At 41.7% G+C, this 27419-nt stretch overlaps 3 protein-coding genes across 6 annotated transcripts; 1 reads left to right on the forward strand and 2 right to left on the reverse strand.

The window, feature by feature from the left end:
* The first annotated feature begins 287 nt into the window (after nt 1-287).
* yif1b (Yip1 interacting factor homolog B (S. cerevisiae)) lies at nt 288-4734 on the forward strand. 4 transcript variants are annotated; one of them, XM_031861258.1, is made up of 8 exons: nt 288-444; nt 1733-1835; nt 2029-2158; nt 2316-2420; nt 2702-2838; nt 2935-3090; nt 3316-3409; nt 3812-4734. In XM_031861258.1, the coding sequence occupies exons 1-8, from the start codon at nt 399-401 to the stop codon at nt 3965-3967; spliced, it is 927 nt and encodes a 308-aa protein (XP_031717118.1). In that variant the 5' UTR covers nt 288-398; the 3' UTR covers nt 3968-4734. The 4 variants fall into 4 exon arrangements, with proteins under 4 accessions (XP_031717118.1, XP_031717119.1, XP_031717120.1 ...); XM_031861259.1 differs by having other exon boundaries at nt 1733-1829; XM_031861260.1 differs by having other exon boundaries at nt 288-435.
* An 829-nt stretch (nt 4735-5563) lies between these two features.
* Nucleotides 5564-17356, reverse strand: LOC116391039 (probable E3 ubiquitin-protein ligase HERC6). The gene is made up of 23 exons (XM_031861252.1): nt 17095-17356; nt 16023-16173; nt 15865-15941; nt 15216-15443; nt 13413-13504; nt 13188-13315; nt 12426-12580; nt 12102-12157; nt 11789-11880; nt 11618-11677; nt 11400-11496; nt 10998-11178; nt 10383-10534; nt 9949-10068; nt 9700-9798; nt 9320-9499; nt 8505-8645; nt 8051-8217; nt 7810-7876; nt 7623-7693; nt 7053-7236; nt 6187-6289; nt 5564-6059 (listed from the first exon to the last, which is right to left on the reverse strand). The coding sequence occupies exons 1-23, from the start codon at nt 17312-17314 to the stop codon at nt 5824-5826; spliced, it is 3057 nt and encodes a 1018-aa protein (XP_031717112.1). The 5' UTR covers nt 17315-17356; the 3' UTR covers nt 5564-5823.
* Nucleotides 17357-17731: 375 nt separating this feature from the next.
* LOC116391043 (NACHT and WD repeat domain-containing protein 2) lies at nt 17732-27338 on the reverse strand. Its single transcript, XM_031861262.1, has 10 exons — nt 26897-27338; nt 26711-26799; nt 25498-25605; nt 25140-25331; nt 24654-24795; nt 24413-24561; nt 23607-23948; nt 23270-23371; nt 21873-22548; nt 17732-21298 (listed from the first exon to the last, which is right to left on the reverse strand). The coding sequence occupies exons 1-10, from the start codon at nt 26976-26978 to the stop codon at nt 18111-18113; spliced, it is 5070 nt and encodes a 1689-aa protein (XP_031717122.1). The 5' UTR covers nt 26979-27338; the 3' UTR covers nt 17732-18110.
* Between the last annotated feature and the right edge of the window lie 81 nt (nt 27339-27419).

Raw genomic sequence — 27419 nt, forward strand, 5'->3', positions numbered from 1 at the left:
CATGTGGAGTACAATATTTCCCTGTGAAATATAGTGGAGTAGAAGTTCAAAGAAGCACAAATGAAAAATATGTGAGTAAAGTACAGGAACCGAAAAAGAAATCAAGATTCATAGAAAGTGGAGTATTTCACAATTGTTGGAGATTAAGGACAAGGTAAAACATGCTTTATATTATTTAACCTATGACGATTCGATACACTAGGTGGTGGTATTCACCTTTCACATTGGTTTGTATCAAGTCATTAAAACTAACAAAGAAGAAGAAAGCGTTTACTTCCGTGTAAAATGTATGAATGACTCGCTCCAACTCAACTCTCCCGTGTAGCTTGCTAACTAGTAGCAACTGCATCTCGGTGGAGTTAGTGAACTGACTACTGGCTACCATCAAGTTTGTCCAAATGGATTATACACCGACTCAAAGTGGGTTCAGACAGCGTAAGTTACGTACGTGAGTTTATCAATCAAATCAGCCATTAATATAAGCTACCAGCTGCACGTGCACATTCTGTACTTGTTAGCTTTCCGGAATCCAACGTAAACGGAACTGAGCCGGTTGAGGCTAACCGTTAGCTAACGTTAGATAACGTTAAACAACTTCCAAAAGCACAGACACTAAACATTAACCGTGGGTTCACCACACTATACTGTTATAGGTAACGCGGAAGACATTATTAGCTAAATAAAGGGGACTTGGTAGCCGATAGCTTGCCCACAAACCGTTAATAAACATAAGCGAGTTGAAATGCTAACTAGCTAAGTTACCTAACTGTTATGTTACACCGGCTAGGCTGGCTAACAATAACGTTAGTTCCTCGCGCTGACCCGGGGTCACTCTGTAGTGTTACATGTCATTTATGTCCCGTCTGTGTGGAGACTGTGGGATATTTTTAGTGTTTACAGACTATTTAAAGCATGCCAGCCAACGTTAGCTAGCATGCAGTGTGCAATCTAGGTTAGATTGCGGGGCTTGTGTTTATTATTGACTCGGATCCATAAACAGGAATGTCATCAAATGTAAACACGCCTCCCTTAAAGCACAGCAGACCAATGTTGACTGACTGTCAGGTTTAAATATTTTTAGTATTGGCTGTTGGCTGCTCTGTGTTGGGACCTCATTTATTCTTTGCCATTAGGGAAAGGAGGTTGAAACTGAACCGGTTTGTGGCTCTTTAGAGGTGATGTAATCTGCTCGTGTGATGAGGTTATTACTCCCTCAGGGAATGGATTTAAATAGCTCTTTCTCCTGCACAAAGCATTCACACTGGGATTGGGTGAACAGTTATAACAGAATTTGTCATTTGTACACAAACTCTGTTATTGATTTGTGTTTTGAGGGCACAGTATTCTAAAGTCAATTTAATTTAGCAACACACTTTAACTTTATTGCCCCTTCAGAAGTGGGGAATTAAATCTGCTACATGGCTTTTTTTTTACTACTGAAAATGCTCACTGACGAGACACACCCATGTTTGTTGTCTAAAAAGACAATGTGATTTCTATCACTTAAACAACAGAAAAGGGTGAGGATAAGTTCGGAAAAGTCTCTTCTTCACTCAAACTGTTGCATGCTGGTTACTCTGGTTTCCCGTAGTTGTGGCTGCCTTGCATTTGCTTGCTTTACTAAAGTTTTTTTTTTTTTTTTCAACCCCTAAGATTGTAAGTGATTTTGAGAGGTTCAGATCTCCTTTGTTTCACACATCTCTCTCTTCACCCACTCTCTCTTTTCATCCAGAGCCTAATATGCGTCAAAGGAACAGCTCTGCGGACGGTTTAGAAGGCAGCCAGCTGTTTGAGGATAGGAGTGGAGCAGCACATGGACTACAGACGGGGTACAGGTTGGAGCAAGGCTGAACTTAGGCTGGATAGGAACTGTTCTGAATATATATATATCCTCTTATTGCACTTTACTATGTTTTTGCACTATATGACATCAAGGAAAAATCAGGCTACCTTTGTCAATCGATCAGATCAATTAGCTGACACGTATCATTTACTTTAAGCTGTTATTTTCTTGTGATATGTTGGCAGTAACCAGCAGGCCGGGCCTCAAGCAGCAGGATTTACTGGCCAGTCCATCCTGTCAGACCCCATGTCTAACCTGGCCATGGCATATGGAAGCTCACTGGCATCCCAGGGACGGGAAATGGTGGACAAGAACGTAAGACTTGAGTCGTTAATATTTTATATTATTGCTTACCAGAAATGATGCAAAGGGCTCCCTCACAATGGCCTCAAAAGCCTGTTAATACAGCAGGTCGAGGCAAAAGCAGGCTGAATAATGCATGCATGTATGTCTGTGTGCTTGCTTGTTTCAGCTGGACAGGTTCATCCCAATTTCTAAGATGAAATATTACTTTGCTGTGGATACAGTGTACGTTGGGAAGAAGCTGGGCCTTCTAGTTTTCCCTTACATGCACAAGGTAAGTCCGTTTACACCTGCTAAATATACATTATTCTGTATTATATGCTACTTTGCACCAGTAGAGGTAGTCCTGTGCTTGTGCGGCTTTCCATATATTCTCCGGGTTGAGACAAAATATCTAATTCTAGTTCTGCCTGTTGCAGTTTAAATTTATGAATCGTTACAGGAATCTATGCTACAACACTCCCATGTTTTCAGCCCAAAATGTCAGTAAGGATTTAGCAAGTTGTGTGTGTGTGTGTGTGTGTGTGTGTGTGTGTGTGTGTGTGTGTGTTGTAGAACTGGGAGGTGAGCTACCAGCAGGATACTCCTGTGGCTCCACGCTTTGATGTGAACGCTCCTGATCTCTACATTCCCGCCATGGGCTTCATCACATACGTCCTGGTGGCTGGACTGGCCCTCGGCACGCAGAACAGGTACATCACACCTCACATTGATAACGCACTACAACTCGAGTCTAGTGTAGAGTTCACACTGTATAAATCTAAACTATCTTATTGTGCACCCTTCAGGTTTTCTCCAGAGCTGCTGGGAGTTCAGGCCAGCTCAGCCTTTGTGTGGCTGGTCATGGAGGTCCTGGCGGTCCTGCTGTCGCTCTACCTTGTGTCCGCCAACACTGACCTCACGACCATCGACCTGCTGGCCTTTTCCGGCTATAAATATGTTGGGTATGCGCAGCGTCTTTGTCTACGTTCACTTTTTCATCACCAACTCACCCTCTCACCTCCTCTCAACAGTTGAATTTCTTTATTTTGCTCAGATGTTAATGGTTAATTTTCCCCTTAAACGATGCTAAGAACAAAACATCTCGTAAATTTAGTTCAACACTTAAGGCTCTGTGGATATTATGCCTAACCCGTGAATGTTAATGCGTCTCTTCTCTGTTTCCTCAGGATGATCATCGGCGTAGTAGCAGGCCTGCTGTTTGGGAGGCCAGCGTACTATCTCTCTCTACTGTGGTGCTGCGCCGCCATCTTTGTCTTCATGGTGAGTAGCAGCATCTACTAACTCTTGAGAGTTTAACTTAATGATCTTACTCGACATATGTCTGTTTACAATAATTAGGGACCGATGTCTACCACACACACACATATATTAGATGCCTTTGCACTGCATAGAATGATATACTCTTTATTCTGGAAAGGATGTTTTCTTCTTGGCATCCTGGACGCTTCCCTACAAAGTGTACCTGTACATATACATAGAACTGATGTCAATCTAATCAAACACATGAATGTACACATCTGAACATTGTTGCCCACACACAGATGAATGTTATGGCAAGGCTGTTGTTTTTAACCGCATGTCACAAGTCATGTGGTCGTCTCAGCTGATGACTCGTATGTTTGTTTAATGGTCGATGAATATTTGACTGTCGTCCCTCCTCAGATCAGAACTCTGCGTCTGAAGCTGTTATCTGACACCGCGGCCGAGGGGAGACTGGTGAGAGGAACCAGAAACCAGCTGAGGATGTACCTCACCATGTCTATAGCAGCAGCACAACCCATCTTCATGTACTGGCTCACCTACCACCTCATCAGATAAAACCCACACACACACACAGTGTAGATGAACTGTCCGAACGCCATCGTAAAGGAAGCACACGCATCAAAGAAGTTGGACTTGGTATGAAACGCATAACAGCCACAGCTGTCTGGAAAATATCCCACCACTTCCCAGACATTGAGACAGACTTACACACTCACCACCGTGTCTGCATGGAGCAAAACAACACATGCTACGAGAGGAAGTGAGGCACGACTGCCTTTTCTCTCACAGCACAGCCCTGTGTCATTAGTATTGCCTTTGTTGTCTTTTTTTCATGTAATGTCCATGTGTAAAAATGTGTATCAAGAGTAAGTGGCTTTGTAATTATTTGTTAATTATGTTTTTTAGTGATATTTAAGTATATTTGTGTATAGCAAAAGTATTATCACAGACGTTTCTCTGGTCTATTTCATGGGATTTTTCTGAGCCGACTAAAGAAAGTACACTAACCTCATACAAACCGTCCATTTAGTGACAAGAAATAAGTCAAATCCAGGTTTAAGATATCATCATTTTGACAAATGTTTACTTCATGGCTCAGAGAATTACCTGTTCTGTCATTATGGGATGTGGACACAAGGGTCATCTAACCGGTGTGTGGCTGTAGTAACCACTCAGTTTTATCTGTTTCATCGTTTTGTATGTGCTCTGATAAGTGTACAAGCTTTGCTGCCTGACAATTCTTGAATAGAAACAAATTGACTGATTTGTAAGCCACGACATGAGGGTGTCGACCTCGCAATTAAATACTGAGCTAACTTTGATATCCTTTTTAAAAACCGAGTAAATTATTTAGAGCTTTTCATATTGAAAGATGTAAAGAAAGGGGAGAGCTGGTTCGTCTCTGAGATATGTGAAATATATGGCAGAAATACCTTTTTGTGCTTTAATGTACTTGTAAATCATCTAATGTCGGTTTTTTTAATTTTTTTTATGTTGCCCATGTCAGCTCAAACCAGGGTAGGAATCACATTAATTTAAATGAATTCAGGACGCTATTCAAAATTCAGGATTTTAGCATTTTCCCCAAAACGTATAATTATTGATGAACACTTTTCTCAGTCAACTGAGGTGCCAATAAAACTTTTTTCCAATTATTTTTTGACAGAGTGCTCATTTAAATAGGATTCCTGAAATTGCAGCATCTCATTACAGATGACTCATTCTATACGTGGCAGGTGATTTACTCTTTCAAGATTAATCATTAAGAATCCCGTTCCTCACTGTCAAAGTAGGCTGAAAGCAGACAGAGTGACATAACCACTGTTAAATAACGTGGACTGATGGAGCTGCGAGTTGGGTTTTATGAGCTAGTTTATTTACCACAGAAGCTATTGCAGCTAAATTTGCATTACAATAAAAGGACTCGACCACTTATGGTGGAGAAAGGTTATTTTAAGCTGATGTGGCCATCAGGCCTGCTGTTAACTACAAAATCAAGATTGTACTAAAAGATATCCAATTAACTGAGTCCACTAGGAAATCAAATAATCCAGGAAATAACCAAACCCTGTTGGAAGTTAGACTGTTTTTATAGTTGACCTGTGGTTACAAAAAAAAAAACATCAAAAATACATAACCTGCAAGCCAGTGTTGAAGAGAAATGTATTTATTTAGTCAGTTATTTAGGTACAAATAGCAAGGCAGTAATGCATTTCCTGGTGAACACACATTTTAGTTTTTCTTTATCACACAAACATAACATATCTTTACAATCTTTAGAAACCTGTGCCTATTTATTGTGACTCGCCAAAGCTAAATGAATATGTGGGAATGCTGGTTCTAATTCTTTGTAATAGTTTAAATAATGCTCAATATAGAATTTGAAAACAGAAAGTTGAATGACGCAGACTTCATTCTGTAGTGTCTACTTTCTTCCAGAAGCCTCTGTTGTGATTAATAGCCTCACGGAGCCGGGTCTTCATCGTCCTCTGGACCGGGTACCTCTGGTAGATGGGCAGTAACAACAGACAATGACAGGTGAGAGATTCTGGCAAATGGATCTCAGTGGCGTCGAGCAAGACAGCGACTCTCATCTTGATGCTCTCCATGCCCAGGAAGGGAACCCGGTTGCAGCCTGTGACGAACACTGGCGAAGAAATTGCATCTTAAATTATTAAAATGCTAAGGAAAAACATTGACAGAGACCACCACTCTACTCTTAAGTCAAACTTGATGAAAACAAATAATAAGCACAATCAATGTATAATACTTACGAAGGAACTTTTTCTTTTCCTCTGCCGTCAGTTTCTCAAACACCTCCCAGAAGGTCACGATGTTTGCATGCTGCTCGTGGTATTCTCCTTCATAAACGGTGTTCTGTTTGGGAAAAACAGTTGTGGAATTTACTCAACGACAGTACTTAAGTACTAAATGAATGTACTTTTACTTTACGTGAATATTTCTAAGTTTTTACTTCTACTGCACTACAATTCAGACGGGAAGAGTTTTACTCCACGACAATTGATCTGACAGCCAGTATAATAAAATATGTCAAAGATTAAATGAGTGTTTTTCCAATCTTTGTGGCTTGTAACCCAAATTCAACAACATAGTTTTAAGTCTGATTTCCTATGCTATGTCATTCCTTTTTGATGGTTTGGTCAAAGCTATATTGTGTGCTGATGCGCTTTGCATGTATGAGCTTTGAATCACTTCTTGTCGATGCGTTCAGGTGATTGTGGGGAAACCTCAAAATTACCAAGTACAAAATTCATAAACTACAGTATGCTGCCAGAAGATCAAATCTGAAAACAACAAATTTTGCTGTTTGGTAGTTTATATCTTGGGAACCGTCCTCCCAAGCACAAAACTGTAGGAACTACTTTCAAACAAAGTTTAAAAATAGTTCACAACTTGACTCAAATTTTAAGTCTCTGACAAAAACTGTTTGGAAGTAATCTAACATACAGACAAATAGGCCAATTCATTGCCGTATTTCCATACTGTATTCTTGTTTAAAGTTATATCTCATGACACAAGTTAATATAAAATTCAGAATTTAAAATGAGTAACGATAAATTTCAGTATCTACATTTCTGACTCTCTTAAAGATTCAAAAGGAAAAAGCTTTCCAGCAGACCTCCTTCAACACGTCCCAGTTGTAGTTTTCTTGGCCCACCATCACTGCTTGCAACTCCTCGGGCTGGAAGAACTCCACCACGTCGATGTCGCACACCTTGAAGAAGCCCTTCTTAAACTCTTCGAACACTCCCGCCACTGATTTGTTGAAGGCATAGTCGATGAAGGTGTCTACGAACTCTTTCCTATTGAGAAAAATAATTACAACTGGAATTACCGCCTCGCAGTTTTATGCCGCGTTCACGAGACTAGTACGGACCGGCGTGCAACCACAAAACATAATAATAGAAATAAAATAGAATATACAAGTAGCTTCAACTGAGTGCTGACACTGTCCACAAATCTTCCCTCTCCACTGCAAGTCTTTTTACATAAATGTTCCTTAAGTCTTGAATGGCAGAAAAGTACTGTTGCACTGCCCTCTATGGGCCGAAAGGTTGAACTGGACGCTACTCACTGCGAAATGGCAGGAAATTTGAGAGGATATCAGAGACACAGACTGACAGAAACATTTAAAGTTTGACTCTAAATCTGTGTTGCTGTGAGAATCGTGCAAACTGTATAAACATACTTGTTCGCCGCTGTGACAAGTTTTCCAGTTTCCGTCGGATCAAGCTCAACTTCCTCACCGCCCCAGGTCGCCTGTAAAGAACAGTAATTACAGCCAGATTAGAATATTGCAGCGACACGTGCAGGCATCATAGTCAAAGTAGGTTATTACACTGGGAGTCATTCTGAATGTGATATAGTAAACCTACAGTGAAAGGAATCTCCATTTTTTTGATGATATCAGGGGCGTAGTCCTCCAACATGCACCTCCAAGACCTAAAGACACGGAGAATATACAAAAAGATCAATTTAACACAGATATGACGTGCAGATGTCATCGATTAAGTGTTTCAAATATAAACTACCAAACAGACTATATATCTTTCTGCAGTTATGCACAAAGTCCTTCTGTTAATCAAGAATAGAAAAACAAAATAAAGGAACTCTTACTCTGCCATGACAGGCTCAAACTCCTTCATGTCGTCCAGTGAGGGTTTGACTCTCAGCAGCTTCTTGAAGAGGACCAGTGGGACGGGCATGTGGACAATGTTGTGGTTGTAAAGAGCCAGGCCACACAGAACGCCAAACAGGAAGTAAGTCTTCTCCTCCACTTTTGGCTGTTTAGTTGATGACAAACACATGATCAGGATTTGGCACGATGCCACGACTGTCTAAACGTTTTCACAGGATGATAAGGCCAGATGTACAGTATGTGTTGCTTAAACTTAGACATTAACATTCACGTTGTGCATTCAATATTACTTATTCACACTTTTATAGTACTCAGCTCACTTGTATGTGACGGTGTTAAATGTTTTTAAAGGATTTGTTTAGTGCTTACTACAAAGGATTAGTATATGCAAGACATGAATACATGGTTTTCTCCTTTATTTTCTGGTCTTACCCTGGGAGGGAACCAAGCCAGAGTGTTGCTCTCATTGTACATGAACATTTCAGACTCAGGAGCCATCAGATCATCAAACACATGCAGGAAGAGGTCTCTTTTGTTGACATTCGTCAACTTCCGGTCTTCTGCAAATTGCACCTAGGAAGGATAGAATAGAATCCTTTGAGTCCTTGAACACAAACAGAATTACTATCATCTCGAATGATAAATGTCCATGCAGGGTGGACGTCCCTGACATCCATTTTGCGCATGAAACAAACAGTTTTGTGGGACTTCCAAACGCATAATTACTATACTGACAGCTCACCTTCACACAGTCCTCTCGTTGCTACAACCAACAGCCACATTTTAAACTTTAGTCAACAAAATTGTACATTAATTCAATTCTTATTACAAAAAAATAAACATTTCTAATTAGTATTGGGATGTTTCCAGGCGATTTTTTATGTCAACTCATTTCCAATATTACCTTAAATCTTTACTGTAACCAACATTTTGCTCAAGGGGACAATACATTTTACACATAATGGAAAACATGTTATTTAGTTGCAGTTGCATTGTGGGAAGCGTAGGCGCCAGTGTTGTCCAGTTCTTCTTCCCATACCAGGGACTAAATCTTCTAATATCTTGACCATTGATGCTATAAATTCGAGCATTTTTCGTCCCTTGTGAGTCCTACAATCTTATGGAAACACAAAACTAAATTGCTGGAGGACCCCTTTCATTCTTCTAAATGCTAAGTTTAAGCTACAAATCTACAAAGCTTTGCTTCAGAACTCAAAAGCTTAGCAAAGCGTTGATGGCGTGTTTACCAAAAGCTCCCTTTTGAAAGCGCAGTGGTCGGCAGTCCTGAGCTGTCTGAAGGTGTCCTCGACCAGGTGAGTTCGTCTCAGAGTTAGCTGGAAGACCGGGGCCGGGGCAGCGTCTGGGCCATCTAACCAGAACTCCTCAGGACACCACGAAGCCATACTATGAATCACACGTTGCACGTCCTGTAATTACAAAACACTTCTTTACAAAGAAATCTCACAGCAGGAAAGCTATTTTATTAAAATGATACAGTACAAGATACATATTATTTAAAAAGAATGCTCAAATTAACCAACAATTGCAGCCATATTATCATTATTATTCATCATCATTGACGTCAAGTAAATAATTACAAATGATCTATTTCTACTACATACTGTACCTTCATTAAGGATGAATGGATGTTGAAGACCGTCACCTTGCAAACCAGGGTGAAAAGGAATGGGTAGCGGCAGAAGATGGCGGGTGTGTTGACGTCATCCTTTAAGAAGATAATCAATGATTTATCAGGAAAGAATTTCAGAAAAAGCTCTCACACAGAAAATTAAAATAATTCAGGACAAAAGGACAGATTGTTCCTCTGAAACACTGCAACAGTGTCAGCAGTTTATACTGTACTGTATGTTCTTACCTCGACTTTAGAAAATTGATTCCAAAGTGTAACATCAGTGACTGGCATCACACTTGTTCTGATTTCCTCGACATAAAAGGTGCTCAGTGGGACTTTGTAAGACTTTCGAGCTTTGTTTGCCTGTGAAAAAATAAAAACATCAGAAAAAAAAATACCAGCAAAAATATTTTCATTCAGTAATGTAAAAAGAAAATTCCAGGCCATCAATGGACAATGGTGGTCAGACAGCATCAGCTCTGGTAACTTGTGATGGGAATCATTTAAAAACTGTCAATTAATCAGCCACGAGACTACTTTTAGTTCTCAGTGTTAATTCTGATCACACAAGAGGACAAATATTTTCCAAAAAAACCCTTTAGAAAATGACTTTGCTGGAAATAATGACCATAACACCAAACCCACTGACGATTGGAATAAAAACACACAGCACTGACTTTGTAGAGTAGCTTGAGGGCTTCCAGCAGGTATTTGACTCCTGGGTTGTGAGTTGCCAAGAGGCCATTTCTTAGCATGAAGGCCAGGGCGTTTCTGAACACCAAGACGTGTCTCATCAGTATGGCGGGTGACAGGGAAGACCAGCAGCGTCCTGCAGGATTTTAAAAAAACACTGTAGGACTTATATGGATACGGTGGCCCAGAGAGCTCAACCTACTGTAAATTATACTGTATCCAAAGCATTTAGAAAAAAACACTGCAAATAGAGAAAATACAACAAAATACAGAAACATGCTGCAAGTAGCACCACACGTAAATTGCGACATATCTTAACATTTAAACCATTAATTAAATAATTTGCAATTTATTTTTGTCTTGAACATTACTTGGTGACATTCTGAAAGTAACTATAACCAGCTAACATAATGTTCACAAATGATTATGTGTATTTCGTCAAATGATTTAAATTGTCAGGGTAATAATAAACAAAAGGTTAATATATTCAATATTTAATGTATAATTGTGTGACCCGTACAGTAAGCTCAAGGATCATTTTTGTCTTCCCACACCTGTAACAAAGAGACTAAAAGATAAAGTGTGCTGTAGTTGTTTACTTAGTGTTGCCAGAGTTTTCTCAGGCAGTTCTCCAATAATGACGGCCAACATCAACGCCCCGGTCATGACATTAGTCTCCTCTTGGAAAAGGGGACATGTCAGCAGAATCAAGAGGATCTCTGGTGATTTTAGGGCAGTTGTCGATGCCAAAAGCACGTCAATCAGGCGTTTAAGGTTTACCTGCATGGAAAATAGACATATGATGGCAATGTTCACACAGCATGCAAGCGTTTGTAAAGAAATGAATCGAATCTAAATCCCTCTAATCTACAAGAGGTTTAGAGTCTGGTAAGTCGTTAAACTTTACAGAAGGGCTTTCCTCATTCAGTCAATTTATGTCTCAAGCAACAGAACAAATGAGCTAAGTGATGCATGCAAATAGTGAAATTTGTGTTCTTTACTGATTGTTTGATCCATGGTATTGCCAGCAGCTGGTCGAAAGCTTGGCTGGCTGCTTCAAGGTCCACAGTTAAGACGTCTGCTTCAGATGGAGGCCCACTGATAAAAGCAGAGGATTAAAACCAAGTAGCAGTACTAGTCCCTAGTCACTAGACCCTCACAATCTTAACATTATAGCGGAGTTTGCTACTAAACAGTAAACAATAGAAAAAGGACTCACTCAGGCTTTGTGAAACTTGCAACAAGACTTGAACTCGTCAGAAACATCGCAGAGATTTCTCTGTTGGATAAACAAAGAGGGGAACTTACAAACACTGTAGTTGCTGCTTATGAGACTGATATTTTATTTGTGCAGCTACATACAACCACAATACAGTTATGAAAAAAGGACCTCTTCGCCTCTGCGTTGCCATGTCTCATTGACAGCCATCTTTGCAGTTTTGTTTCATCAAGACGCCCAGTTATCTGTCCCCGGTCCAAGCTCTTAAATGACAAACAATACACTTTACTTTAAGCTAGCCAGCTCAATGATCATGACAGCATAGTAATTAAAATTCACCTGAAATATGTTGATACAAAAGGGACATTCATTCCATGTAAAAAACACTTTTACATCAATGTGCTTACTTTGAATTAATTCAATCTGGGTAGATTTCTGTGAAAATCTAGAGGAGCAATGAGTCTTTAATAGGAGGACACAATACCTGTGTAGGCGAAGTGTAAGTGAAGCTTGTGTTCCACCCAGCTGATATTTTCAAGTCTGCTTCAACAAATAAAACACATTTACAATCAGAATATAAAAATCTAAAAGTATCACACCACCCTCTACTTTAACAGAACACAATGAATATACTTCCATTTGAATTTAACTGAATATTTTACTGCCAACAGTTTATTTCTGAAGAACTGTCCGTGAAAAAGGACCATCTTTAACTCAAAACTTCATCCAATAGTATTTGGCAGCCATGTTACATCCTAACATGCATCTCCTGGGATAATTAAGGAACATACTGTCTACAGATACACACCTTTGGGTGTGGCTGCTGCACTATCAGCGGTCCATGGAAAATGTACCAGAGTGGGAGTCAGACTGTCCTCTGGCCTTCCAGTCCCAATTTGACCATTGGCTCCATTGCCAAAAGCCCACAGCTGGCCGGAGGTGCCCAAAACCAGAGTGTGACGTCTGAGAGACAAGAAAACATCTGTGAATTTTATGTTGCACTTCATAAAGTAAAAGTACTCCAATTAGGCCTTTCAAGTTAGATATTCTCAAATGATTTTACGATGCCAAAACTAAGTAATCCTTTAACGAATATATAGCCGCCATATTTTCACATCTTACTCTGTGAATTAAGGATATATATCCTCCAAACCAGTGTTGCTGATCTTTGGAACAGTTGAAGGTCTGTTTGTTTTTGTTTCTGTCCGGTTTGAATGTGTTTTACGATGAGTTAACAAGGAAATGAAACCTCTCTTAGTTCAGTGTCAGAGAGAAACTTTAATTCAGATGTATTTTTTGGTTCAGGTGTAAGAATATGTCCTTCATTGACGTTTTGTGAGATTGTCTCGCAAAATTGCCTCTCCCACACAATGCATCCTGGTACATGTAGGCACAGCCAGCATGACTCCGCAGCAGGAGAGATCAGCTTACTGGGGTATTCATTTCTTAAGTGGACTACAATTACAGTACCATCAGCAGGGATTATACCTCCCCATAAAAGGTGTCAAATTTTCCCTTTAAATGAAAACACATTTTCAGTGTTTCACATAAGCCCCCTCCTACTTTATACCTGCCACATGAAATCTGGGAGGCGGGTCCGTCAAGACTTTTGACCAGTCTGGGTCCCACTTCATTAGCAGAGGATTTGTGACCGAGCTGACCGTAGCTTCCCTCTCCAAAAGTGAAAACCTTGCCATTCTAGAAATCACAGCATCACAAGCAGCGACGTGTTAAGACCGTCATCATCTATACAATGTGATAATTAATAATTGAACAAAGTCAGAAGATATTGTACCTTTGTTAACACAGCAGAGTGTGCCTCTCCACAGCTTATGAAGGAGACACCTAGAGGTCTGAGGGCAGGTACCATACAGATGTTGAACCTGCCTGTTAAAGATTATGAGAAATGGAAAAAAAAGATGCTTACTTCAAAACTATACATAAATGAGTTTGGATTAAAAAAAAGATGGACTACAGTACATAATTAGGAGGTCAATAGCACCTGTTAGTAACTCTGATCTAGACATTTCCAGAATCCTCAAACATTTTTAGATGAAAAAATATTTTGTTTGCAGCACAATGAAAAATATTTTTTGATTCATTTTTACAAGTTGTGACTTTGTTACCTAATACAAACATGCACCACGTAAAACTAGCAAGGGGATGTGACATTTTGGCTACATAGATAGAAAACTGAGTCACAACTTGGGAAATGGGTTCATTCCTTTCTTTCCTTTTTTAAAAACATAGCCGTCAAGGGGGTGTTAGAGCAGCAACAGGAAACAGACTCAAATGCAGATAATTCAAGCAGACAGGAAGAGTGCAGGGATACATTTAAAAATGGGGAACAGACGTGAGCTTACTGGCATGTCCAAACAGAAGAAGTATAGGGTCCACAGAATAGCAGGGATGGGGCAGGGAAAAGTGCACGCACGCAGATACAGATTTCAGTTACGTATCCAAGAGCCCAAGTTTCATGGTAAAAGGTAACAACGGCATGAACACAAAGGTGCAGAGGAACAATCACTATCCAGCAAGGAGTGAATGGGAAAGGGTTGGTTAAATATCTGCACAGCAGCTGAGGAAAGTGGATGCAGGTGAGCAGGTGGGCGGGGAAGGGAACGGGGTTCTGCTGGAGGCTACTGAATGAATGCCCGGACAACGGTCTTGCTCTATGTGTTGTGTGGCACATGCGCAGTGGCTATGACATAGCGCATGACATCTACTCTCTTATTTCTCCTTGGCTATGGCAGGACAGGGGGGAGGGGCTGGTTGTGGGAGTGAGGTGACTGGGACAGGAGAAAGTCAGAGGGCATCTGGTGGACAGGAAGAGAACGGCGATGCTTTAATACATGTTTTGGAAGTCCCAGATACGTTGGAAAACCAAAATGTCTGTCTGGGTTTCAGAACTTCGTTCAGAGGCTCCCAGTGAATTTCACTGAGCTTTATTAACTGTATCTAGCAAGCCACACATTGGCTGGTTTAATACAGCGTTGTGAACCCAAAATAAACAGATTTGCTGTGTTTTAATTGCAATAAACGGATTAAACGGACTCCAAAATATCTACATCATGATGCAGATTTGCAGAGTCGGAATTTATGCTTTTTCAGGTCATTTTCACAAGACGCCAAGCAAAAAACTTCTAAAATGCTTAGATAAATCAGTTCTAGGCTACGCTAACATTGTATCTGCTCCTTAAAAACTCAAAATAACGCCATCTAGGCATCAATACGTCATTGACGCCATTGTTTATGCACATACATTTATTTTCATCCAATCTCTGTGCAAATATGAGATACCAACATTTTCTCACCCAAGTTGAAATATTTCAGCTTGCGCAAATTCGCATCTGTTCAAGTGTTTGAATTGGCTTTGAATGTAATCGCACTACGCCAAAAGTTCACTTGGTGTGAAGACATTATGAGGCTCGTGGCCTGCAGGTGGTGTGTGTTGAAATTGCAGCAGCTGTTCCTCTCTTTGCCTGTAGGTGGTGCAGATTGTCATGCATAGAATTAATCTCCACTTTAATGGATATTCTGCCGCTTGCTCAATGGGAGCAAGTGAGTGTGTAAGTAAGTTAAAGTAAAGTATTTGTACCCTTCTCATCCACCCTGTTGAGCCCCAGCTGGCCAGATTTATTGGCCCCACAGCAGTAGACCAGGCCTGGGAGTGTGAGGAACAGAGAGTGGGTCGCTCCGGCTGAAATCTGGGTCACCGCTACGCCGCTCAGAGCACATACCAGGACTGGTACATACTGCAGCATAACCTCTTTCCCCAGACCCAGCTGACCATGACTGTTCAACCCCCAAGAGAACACATCGCCTCCTTTAAAGTGGAAAATAATGGAGAAAAAAATAATTTAAACACACTTCATATATTTTGTCTATACAGTTTTAAAACTATTTATTTCACACATAAAACAGGTGGTGTTAATAGGAGGCTGGTGTCCTTAACCACTCGGGAGATAAGTGCCAAAGTGGCGGAATATAAATGGTCAGTTTCTTAAATTGACTTTATTTGTAAGCCATTGCTGCGGCTGTGTTCCCTTGAAGCTCCTACTGTGCTACGTTAAAGAACATTTACTTTGCACTTTATCATGCCTGAGGGGAATGGAAGAACTGGATTTAATGACGTATGAAAACCAAAGCCAAATCATGACTACATTACGCATAACTAAACATTACATAAGCTGGCACTGTTCCAAAAAAAACATACAAAGATGTCATGGGTGTGTTCATTGTCTCACCATTAGTCAGTGCCAGAGAGTGGGAGTTCCCACAAGCAACTTGAATCACTATTATTTGCAGTGGCATCGGCACCTGACTGCATGTTGATGAGACAATATGTTAAAACATTTTAAAAGCTTTGCTTACTTTAAGTATGAATATACATATATTCCATTACCTTAGTCTGTCGCACAGTAGATTTGGTAAAATGCCTCGCTGCCCATTGTCTCCTGCCCCCCAGGAGAACACCTGTCCAGATGCACACACAGCCAGACAGTGGTCCTGTCCGCACGCTATCGACACCACATTGCCCAGCCCCTCCACACGACCTGATACAGGACGACAGACAGAAAATCACAAACCCGGAATAATCTATAAAGCAGGAAAATTCACAATGCTTATTAATAATGGTTGGAAGTAACTTTTTAGGGCTGGGTATTGATTGATATTATGAGACTAGATGAGAGGGTGCATTACAGTAAAGAGTACTTTCTGCATTTACAAGACTGTTCTATTATTTACCTGTACCCACTTAGTCATTATACCCACATTACTGATGATTATTTATCAGAAATCTGTGTAACTATTTTGTAAGAGCACCAATGGTGGATAAATAAGTTCCACCTCAACCTGCTACAACAAAATGCTGCTTGAATATGAATACATCAATAACAATAATACAAAAATATAACACAAAAACAATGTAATAAAATAACTGCACGATGAGTAATTGATTGTTGAATTATAGTCATTATCAATAATCATCGCAATGTCTGTCATCTTGAGTGCAGGAGTATAATACATTGTGATACTTTTACTTTTATCATCTTAATACTTTTACCACCACCACCACTACGCAACGTAGCCTATTAATCACATAGCCACACCTTGAATTCATAATATTTATTCTAAACTTTCCCACCTGCACTTGAACTCAACGCACTAGAAAGTGCTTAGTTAACTTTCGTTGCCTTCACTGACGAGAGTGAAACGAAACTGAAACGAAACTCAATAAACTCAAACTCATTGTTTATCAGTAAACACAAGAATTAAAATGTCTTGACAGACTCGTAAAAAAATAACAAAATTAAATAAATATTAGAAAATATATGTTCTGAATAAAAATAAATACACGTTAATCCTGCATTGAATTTAACCGTCATGAGATTAAAAAAAACAAAACTTTACTTTAAAACTACGTCTTCGTCTTTAATAGTATGAACTGGGCTATTATTTACTATTAACGTTACCTGGCGTCTTTCCATCTTTATGTTTCTTTCGTCCAAGTTGTCCCTGTGAGTTGTGTCCGCATGATAAAACGCCTCCATCCCGAGTCAGGAATAAAGTGCACCGGTCCCCGCAGCAGATGCTGGTTATGACCCCGGGGACAGTCCACGAAGTCGGACTGAGGGCTTCCTGAGGACCGAACTGTCCACTGGTGCTGTCTCCCCAGCAGTACAGCTGCACCATGTCTCCGCTCAGCTGATGTGTTTACAGTGTTTGCGGTGGGCGGCTATTTAACTCAGAAGATGCTGCCTTCAAGTGCTGTCGGTGGTATTTAACCCTTCGGAAACATGCACTTCAGCTACCCGTTCTTTGGGTGTACAGTAGCGTGTTGAGTGAGTATATCTGTTTAAACTATCTAACACGATAAGTTTGTAACGAGGTACAATTTGTTTGCAACTAATAGAGCACAAACAATAACATGTACGCTAGATGTACTGGGATTTACGATTTTACCAAGAAACAGGGAAGGCAGCATGCAGAGCATTCACTGACAGTGCGCTATTTTCTAACATTTTTGGCAATAGGACAGTCATTCTTAGAAACACAAAATGTGATGTAGGCATGTCAAAGTTTCATTTCTTTTTAATACATTAAAAGAAGTATAAATAAGACATTTATACCAAAATATCCTACAAATACAACGTGTCAAAATGTGTTAACAATTCATGCAGTAGCTCAAACTGGGCAGTTACTGGTTTTGTTTTCACAGAAATGAAACTCAAATGCAAAGTAGATGTTTCTGCTGTGAGGTGTAACATTATCATTTTCATCATCTAGCCATATACTCTTGACTCAGTCTGCCTGAAACTGAAACAAATGCTGCTGCAGTTTCCCCAGAAGTGTAAACACAGACACATGCAGTCTTTTGTATTTATATTTCAATATACAGTATGTGTTATACACACAAATGCACTTTGTGTGCCATCATATTTATCATCTGTACTTTGAAAACACAGTCCAACAACAGCGTTTAATAATCTTAAGGCCATGTAATATTGGGGGTTGCTTGTGGTAGCCAACTGAATGCTCTATCGAAGGGGCATCGCTTCAACCGACCACTCAAGTTCTCTCTGCACCTGACCGACTCCTCCCCGTTGATCGTGACATGTAAAATAGAATACACACCTACAGACCCGTCCTCAAATCCCACAAACGCATGCTGCTGCTCACAAACAACCAGAGTCAGAGGATTCTTAGCCAGACACACGCTTCCTATTCTTTCCCCGTCTGCCAGTTGTACAACTGTGAGGACGGCCCTCGCTTGCAGGTAACAGACGCAGTTTTTCTCCAGGGTGGCGGCGGTGGGACGGTATATGTAGGCAGCGTAGCGTCCAGTTTTATCCAAATAAGCTTTAATGACTGGACCCTCGGCCTTGAATGAGCACAGCCTGACCTGAGATAAGTCCAAGAGGTTGATGGCCTCATTATCAGTGGACAGCAGGGCGTAGCTCCCGTCAGAGGACACTTGGAAGTCTTCTGGCTGACAGTGAAACCTATATGGCAGCTCGAAGTGCTTGCACAGCGTCTCCTCTGCCACTTTCCAGGTGTACACCGACCCTGAGTCGACCATCACCACCACAAAGTCTGGGTGCTCTGAAAGTGTGTGGAAAGCAACAACGTGCTCCGAGCTTTCAGCGGAGGAGAAACGCTTGCTGATCGAGCCCGACCACAGACTGGCAGCTAGCAGGTCCCCACGGCGGCGGCCAATAAGAAAGGTGCTCGCGGGCGACACCTTGGCGTCAGATAGGTACGGGTGTATGGTGCACACAATGCTCCCATGTGCCAGCTTCCAAACGCGAGACGATCCTCGATCAGAAATACTGATCCCAAACTTACTGTTGGGGGTGATCAGGACATCTGTCGCTCTGCTGCCACTCACACGCAGGATGTTCTGACCGCTTTCTGTCTGCCACACATATATTTCCCCTGCTGAGAGTGTCACGAGGTGAATGTTATCCGGAGAAAGACAGAGCTTTTCCACAGGTCCGTCATGTAGGAAGTTAGCGTGTGGAAGTCCCGTTTCTAATCTCCATCTCCACACCGTCTCTGAGCCATCAGAGGTGTAGAAGCGCTCCCCTGTTCGTTCAACCACCACTTCTTTCACTCCACGCCCCATTTTCGGAGCTGTACCCGCAGCATCTATCGCCCCAGAGTCCCACACTGTCAGGCAGCCATCGTGAGCGACACAAACAACATCTGAGGAGACCTTGAGGAGTGTACGGGGCTGCTTGTTTGTTTCTAAGGAGAGAACGCACTCCCCTGTGCTGACCATCCACACCAAGACGAAGGGACAGGCATCTAACAACGCCAGGAAAAGGTGGCCATCCTGGGAGAGCACAGCTTGAGTGAAGGCCCTCCCCCGCGGAGCCAGGAACTGGTCCCACAGCTCCCAGTCACATGTATCCCACAGTGCAACCTGCTGAGATTGACACACCAATAAAGTGCCAATTTTGTGTGAGTAATCGGTATTGAGGATGTCATTAGATTCACCCCCAATGAAGCTTTCTGTGACAAGTCTGGGTGGGTTTATTTTGGATGCCACATCCCATAGGCTTACACTTCCTGTCCTGTCAACACACGCCATTTCCCACCTATCTTCACACAGGATCATTGATGTAATCGCAATGTGGTTCGAGTTTGAACAAATGCCAAGGAAGCTGCTGGTGTTGGTGTCAAATATGGACACTGTGCCTTCCTCCTGCCCACAGTACATGTAGAATCCATTAGAGGAGCAAACCAAACAGGTCACGCAGCTCTGACACTGGAAATGAGTCAAGGTCTCATTGGAGACATCGAACACACTCACAAAACTCTCGCCTTTCCACCACATGAATACCCTTTTCTGATGCGCAACGAGCCCCTCGATTTTGTTTGCTGTTTTTGGGCTTGACTCCTGGTCCTTAACCTGCAGAAACATTTCTGGGCCTGTCACATCCCACAAGAGAAGCTTGTCACATTGTGTGGAAAACAACAGGAAATGACCGCTGCTCTTCACTCCCGCAAATGTCAGCTCCTTCTGCTCACAGCTCAGTAATAGTTTGACTACATCACACCCAGAGCCTTTCCAAATCAAAGCCGCGCCATCATCCATGATCTCCGCTACAATCCCAAACTCTGTCCCAGCTACTTCTCTAACAGAGGCGTCCTTGGTTTTGGCATCAAATGCTAAACACTGAATGGAGGGAACAGATAAGGGAGCTGGGCAAAGCGATACTCCTAATCCGCTTCCTCTCCTCCTCCTCTCCTGTCTGATCTCTCTGGTATAACCTTGGAGGCCTGGAAAGACCTCCAGATAAGGCAGGAGGCTCGTCTCCATCACAGAGGGCAGGTGCAGGGGTGAGCTCTGCAGCAAGCAAGCATAAGACTTCAGTATGCTCGCCAGGAGGGCTCTTTCCCTTGGAAAACAGAAGTGGGATGACCCCTCCTCACTCTCTAACATGGCTACCAGATCTCCCAGTAGTCCTGCTCGAACCATTGCCTGGTGAAATCTCGAAGACATTAGCAGCCCATGCTCCAACTCCTCGAATTGGTCACTTTGTTGCAAGTGATAGGGTAATTCAAAGACCTTCCTCAAGTTCACTCGGCCAACCTCTTTGAAAGAAGAGGAGAAAACAAACGACTGGCCATTTGCTTCTACACTGAGTGGCTCCCTGTCTATGCAGAATTCCATAGGTTCGATGTCCGCGTTCGGTCCAGGTTTTTGCTTTACAAGAAGTGCTTTTGCACTTCCACCGCAAGCCAATCGGCCACTGAAATAGTCCGCCATCGCCGAATGAATCTCCCTCCTCACCTCACGAGTGCCCAAACACCTCTTGGCCACCACCAGCTTGAAATGCCTGCTCACCCAGAACAAAACATGAGACCCTGCAACCGTCCTCCTAATGAGAAACCTCCTCAAATCCAACAGAAGTGTCTCCACGTCGATCTGCAGGACCCTCATATTGGAGGAAGTGCTCTCATGCTGCTGAACATACTCGGTCAGCACCTTGTGATCACCGGACAGCAGGTCGGCGAGCTCGACCTCAGTCAGCCCGGTCCTGGAGAGGGTGAGGTAGGAGACGGCACGAGCCACAATAGAGGAGCCGTGTTTCTGCTCGAGGTGATCGAGCAGCGCAGAAATGGATGAGTGGACGCCAGCAGGGAGAGACGACTCGGTCACATCGGAATCTGATGATGTGAGAGGAAAGAAGGGACAGAAGGAGAGAAATGTAATGTAATCAAACTGTTGTTGAGGCATGAAATATATCAGCATTTATTTAAATGTCATTTATAGTCTAATATCAGACTATTGTTATTTCTGATGGCTGGAAAAGTTGAGTTTTAAATATGGTGATTAAGACGTTCTTCTTAATTTCTGTAATCCTTTTTATGCATTTGAAAATATGATATGTAGTCAAAGCATATGTCACCTCATTCTTTATACAATAAAATGTTATTAACGTACAGTAAAAAATTGAAATAAATATTGCAGCACCCTTGGCCCATCCTTAAGGGACCTCAAGGTGTCATGATATCCACTTAATAATAATACCAATAATCCCCAACAACTAACAACTAAAACATAAAATCCCACAGTCCCCAGCTGTTTTAGGAATAGATTTAGCTGGAGTTATAACTGCAGAGGAAAGACTGGACTGTATTGAGAGATAGATTAACATGTTGTTAGTTTAGGTCATTTTCATGGGATTTGTTAACTAAAATAAAAATAAAGATGTCTGTTGGTTTCCTTTTTTAGTCGTACCAGAGTGCCAGAGCGAGGCGTGAAGGTGCAAGAGTCGAGTGTAGAGAGTCAGACAACAGGAAGTCAGCGCTTGGTTCACCAGCGCCTGTTGTCCTGATGTCACCCTCCTCCCCGAACTGCTCAGCAGCGACGCCAACATCTTCGCGCACTGTTTCCTGTCCACCGATGCCAGCTGAACACACACGTATCCTGACTCCTCACTGCCCTCCGACACACACTGAGGTGGACTTCTCCGTGGCGTGATGGCTTGCAGGACTCGCTGTTGGTTGGAGGAGACTGTGAGGATGAGCTTGACGTTGGGAGGAAGGGGAGATGCGAGGCTTTCCAAAATGTGAGGTCCTAAGTCCTTTTCCATGTGATCCAGGCCATCGAGGATTAGAACTAGAGGTTGTTTGGTAGAAGGCATGCAGGTGAGGAGCGATGAGAGACGCTCTTTTAGCTCAGATGGACAAACGTTGGATGTCGAGCTACAGTTGGAATTAAAGTCCCGGAGGTCAGTGACACAGCTGAGATCGTCCATGTTGCTGGGATTCTGCTCAGAGGAAGATTCGCTGTGATATCGAACGCCAATTTGACAACACAGGCTCGACAACAGGTGCCTTGTGGAAGGGTTGATTAACAGTTTGCAAAAATAAGTGATCACCACAGGATCACAGTCTGGTAGCCAAGACTTTATCTGTGGAGAGACAGAGAGACAAAACACTTCTTCACATGTAGGCAAGACCATGTAGTACAGATTCCTGTATCACTGTGTTACAATCTAAATGTCTAGTCTGTTTATCCTGCATGGAATCAAGATTTGGTCACATTAAACCTTTTTGCAGTATTTTTTAAGTAGAACTGCAATTACCGATTATTGTCATTATCAGTTACTGTAATCTGAAGATTATTTACCCGATGAATCGATTGTTTGGTCTATAAGATGTCAATAATGAAAAAGGTCAATTTTCAAGGAACCAATGAGATGTATTCAAATTTATACAACAGTCCAGGACTCAGAAAACATTCATATTTGAAAGGCTACAGTCACTGAATTATGGGAATTTGGGCTTTAAACAATGACAAACAATTAATTGATCATCAAAATAGTTGCAAATACATTTTCTGTCACTAAATATTTGACTCATGGCTTATTGTTTCCACTTTTAAGTACTTCCAGCTAAAAATATCAATTAAAAAAATAGGAAGGATAAAAAAAAAAAATGTAATACAGATATTCCTCTTTTCTAAGTGGACTGCTGCTACTTTTTTGAGAAAAAAAAAATCTGAAGATTTGTGAATACTTATTTCTAGCTCCACTATGTGTTTGTAATAAATGTTGCATTGTTTGTATTTAGTTCGGGGTGGAGGGAATTAACATCTCATGTGAGTTTCACTCTTCTCTTCAGCTCACTTACCTGTTGAGCACAGTGTGCAAGCAGAACCGTCTTCCCTGTGCATGGTCCTCCTGTCACCACTAGCGGACACTGTTGACCGCTCTGCTCCACGAAGGCTCTGACCTACAGCAAATATAAAGAAAACTCTAGTGATGCAATGTTGCACCTGGAATGTTTGGCTCTATCAGAAAGACACAACACAGGGAAATCAATCCCAAAATATCAATGTGACTATTAATTGGTTAAAAAAAAGGCTCCCACTAAATTGTAAAGTACTGAATGTTATTAACTTTGTTTTCAATCTCCCTCAGTTCTTAATCCTTCACATTGCCATATTAAAAATAAAACACCATAACACCTTTGCCTCCTCTGGCCTTATGACGTCATAAAGTCGGGACAGGCTGTCACACAGCTTCTCCTGCTCCTCCTGCTCTCTGGCCAAGAGCGGAGAGCCTTCACAGCCTTCTGAGGTGCACGAGCTGTCAATCAACCCCACGAGGTCAGAGTACACCTGCTGGCACAGAGACTCGGCATAGCCCCGCCTCCTGGCTGTCGTGTAGCCATGGCGACAGTCACACTGTGTGTCGGTGGTGTAGACTAGAAGCTGAGACGAGGTGATGAGACCGGGAAGGAAGTTGTCACAAAGCTCTGACAATAGCTGGGAATCAGTGGGCGTTGTCCTTAGGTCAACGGTATCGGCCTGGAAATACAGGATATGGAAAATAAAAGACAAAAGAGTCTTTGATACAACCTGTATTTCATATGTAGCTATTTCTATTAGACCTATACTACTAAGATGAACACAAAAATCACATCTCTCTGTCAGGAACTGATAAATAACTCATTTTGCAACTTCACCACGTTAATGGAGGCATGACTCACATTATGCTTCTCATATCACCTTTACTCGAATCAAAAGTCTTGATGTCTTGTAGTAGTTTTAAGAGGTTATTTATTAGCTAGAATAATCCAATTTCACATAGACTGCTTGTTATGAACTTTTCTCATAAGCACCACTTGCTCCTTCTGGTAAAACAAAACCAAATGTTTGGTTTCTTAAAAGGCAAACATGCCATGTGTACTAGAAAAATGTTTCCTTTTCTAAAACTAAGAAAACAAGGATACTCTGTCATAAATCCTGAGAAAGTGATGGATGTCTCTTACCTCTGGCTGTGGCTCCAGTTGTGACTTCCTCCGTCTCTTCTCTGTCTCTCCTTTTGCGTCACTGACCCTGTGAACGTAAACCAGGCAGCGTCTGATGAAGTCATTACGAGGACGGTTGTCCAGAGCAAATCTCAGATCTGCGTCGAGGGCTGGAGAGAAGCAGCAAAAGCACTTATTTAATTATATTATACCTTAACATCAAGCAAAAACCTACACACACACACACAGATGTGTATCTCACCTGATCTGTAGTAGCTATGAGCTCTCTCTGGGCTCAGAACACCCTCGTGGACACACAGACCCACAGTGGTCTGAAGCTGCTTCCTCAGCTCCGCTTCCTCTGCCTTCATCCTCCTCTCCTCTTCCTCTTTAACCTCTGCCTGCTAAACAGCAAACAGTTTGATACTTTTTAGAAAACAGCATCACAGTCTAACAGTTGTGATTAAATAAATACATATTATCAACCCATGCAAATTACATCTAAAATATGATCACACTGACTATAGAAATACAAGGTGATCTGATGTAGACTGTGAATGCATGAAAACACACATGGGATTATCTAATATTTAGAGTATTCATTTATATTTCTAAATGCTTAGTATGTTTTTTTTTAAAGGAAATAAATACTAATCAATTAGTACCTTTTGTACACACATTTAATTAACAGCTGCACTTGGACAGACCTACTCCTGTTTGCTCAACAAAAGATGAATGGTGTGATCACCTGGGGACAGCAGGTGTGTCTGGGTCTCAGGCAGTAGGAGGGAGGGATGGTGTTCTCGTCCCTCTGGTACTCTCTCTCCAGCTCCTTGGTGCTGATGCCCGCTCGCTGGCTCTCCTGCAGCAGCAGCTGGTACTCCGACACCTCCACCTGGGCGGGCAGGCTGGCTGCGCCGTACTGGTGTCCTACCAGGGCCTGCAGCACCGCCACGTGGACACAGAAGGAACAGCAGTATGGGATGCATCGTTTGCTACTGTAATTAGTGCACTCTGGTGTTGGTGTTTATAGATTAATAATGCTCAACAGGAGCTGATTAAACGGTGGCTGATGGTTAATGTACACTATACTGTAGATTGTTTACCAGTAAAAAAGGTCCTGCGGAGCTCTTCCTGCATTCTTTAATCAGCTGCCGTCTGGTGTTGTCATCTGGCCAATGACTGGGATCACTGGACTCAAATGGGTCAATCACCTGCATGCACAGACAGACAAACACACACACACACACACACACACACACAGAGACAGAGACATAGCGGTGAACAATCTAAAGGAGAGATGACTGATTATCAGTTTATGAAAAGCACACAGTGAGGTGCAGTAACAATTGGCCAGGTGGTGGCTCAGTAACATATGATATTCCTCCATCTCTCTAATTACACATGCTGCTGAAAAGAGATGGCACAATGTGCTGGTTGAACTGCCCCGAGGGGATTTCACATACACACCCGATACGCACAGAGTGGCATTAAAAGATGCTCATCCTCTATTTTTGTCAAATTTAATTCGGCAAAGTTGAGTCGGATTGACTGCACTTTTAAAGAAATGGCCTCAGGGGATAATGTCAAAGAATAAAGGACGCGCACACACAACTGCAAGCCACCAAATAATATTGCTTTTGTATTCCACTGTTGGCAGTGAGCAACGTTACACAGGGGATTTTGGGCGATGCTTTCTGTAATAGTGCTGAAACAGTCAATTATTCCTCCAGTCAACTGACACAAAATACATTTTCTGGCAGCAGCTTTTGGATATAGTTTTATTCCATATTGTGAATATATGTTGTGCTTTTTGACTGTTGGTCAGACCAAACTTTAACTTCAAGTGAGGACTTTCACCTCTGATAGCATCAGCAGTTTATATTATATTCAAAGTTTTATGAACAAAACTACTAAACAATATTCAGAAATTAGCTGTTAATGAAAAGTTGAGATATGTGCATCTGAACTTTGCAGATTAACAATTCAGTAGTTCATCGGGTTAGAAGAATGCACCAGGGATACGTCACTGTAAACATAAACCGCTTCATGTATGTAACTTTTATCACGGATGTCAAATCAAGTAAGTATTGTTCCCTCCAGTCGACCAGCTGAATGTTCCTCCTGGCTCTAAAAGCCAACACCACCAAAAGGGGTAATTGCATCACGTTAGTGTTAAGTGGTAATAAAAGGAAGGAAAGGAAACTTTAAGTAGAACCTCAAAAAAAAGTAATAACTTCCCATCTGCAATACACAACACATACAATCATCACTGATGTGTTTCCTATGCAGATTTAGGACAGATAAGTGTGTACTCACCCTGACATCCAGTCCCAGTGTTTTTCTACAGTGCTCTCCAAGTTGGGGGAACACATTCTCTCTCAGAGCTCTGCGCTCCACCATGCTATCTAAACGGAGCATAAACACAAACATCTATTCACAAAACATCTAAAAAAGAAAACATGTCCAAATAACACAAACTTCCATACATCTTTTTTTACATACCCTCTGGGTTGGAGCACAGATAGAGTTTCACACAGGTGTAATTTGAAGGAGAGCGGTCCATTTGTTTTCCTCTGGAGCGCATGACAAATTGCTGAGTTAAGGTAAAATATGGGAGAAAAACTTTTTTCAATGGCCCAAATAAAAAGTCCACAGTTGCTGCTCTATGCTGACGTTTCCCGTTCGCCTCCCGCTCCACTCAGGAAACTCTGGCCTTGGGTGTTTATAGAGTGTGGTATCATGATCACACCCACCTCTAGTGACTGGAACAACTATCTCTCTCTCACACACACACACACACACACACACACCACACACAAACACCATTTAGACAAACTCTCAGGTGTGTACATAATCAAATATGTAGGAGAGGTGCATAAACACGCACAAAAAGAGCACAAAAAAGCCTCAAGAATAACAAAAAACAACAACTTTTCAATATTTTTTTATTAATTAACATTTGTACACAATAAATACAAACTTTGTTTTTTTTGTACAGCCAATAATAATAATAATATGCAGAACG

This window comes from Anarrhichthys ocellatus, unplaced genomic scaffold (assembly GCF_004355925.1).
Source record: "Anarrhichthys ocellatus isolate YVR2014 unplaced genomic scaffold, GSC_Weel_1.0 scaffold24, whole genome shotgun sequence".
Classification (NCBI taxonomy): Eukaryota; Metazoa; Chordata; class Actinopteri; order Perciformes; family Anarhichadidae; genus Anarrhichthys; species Anarrhichthys ocellatus.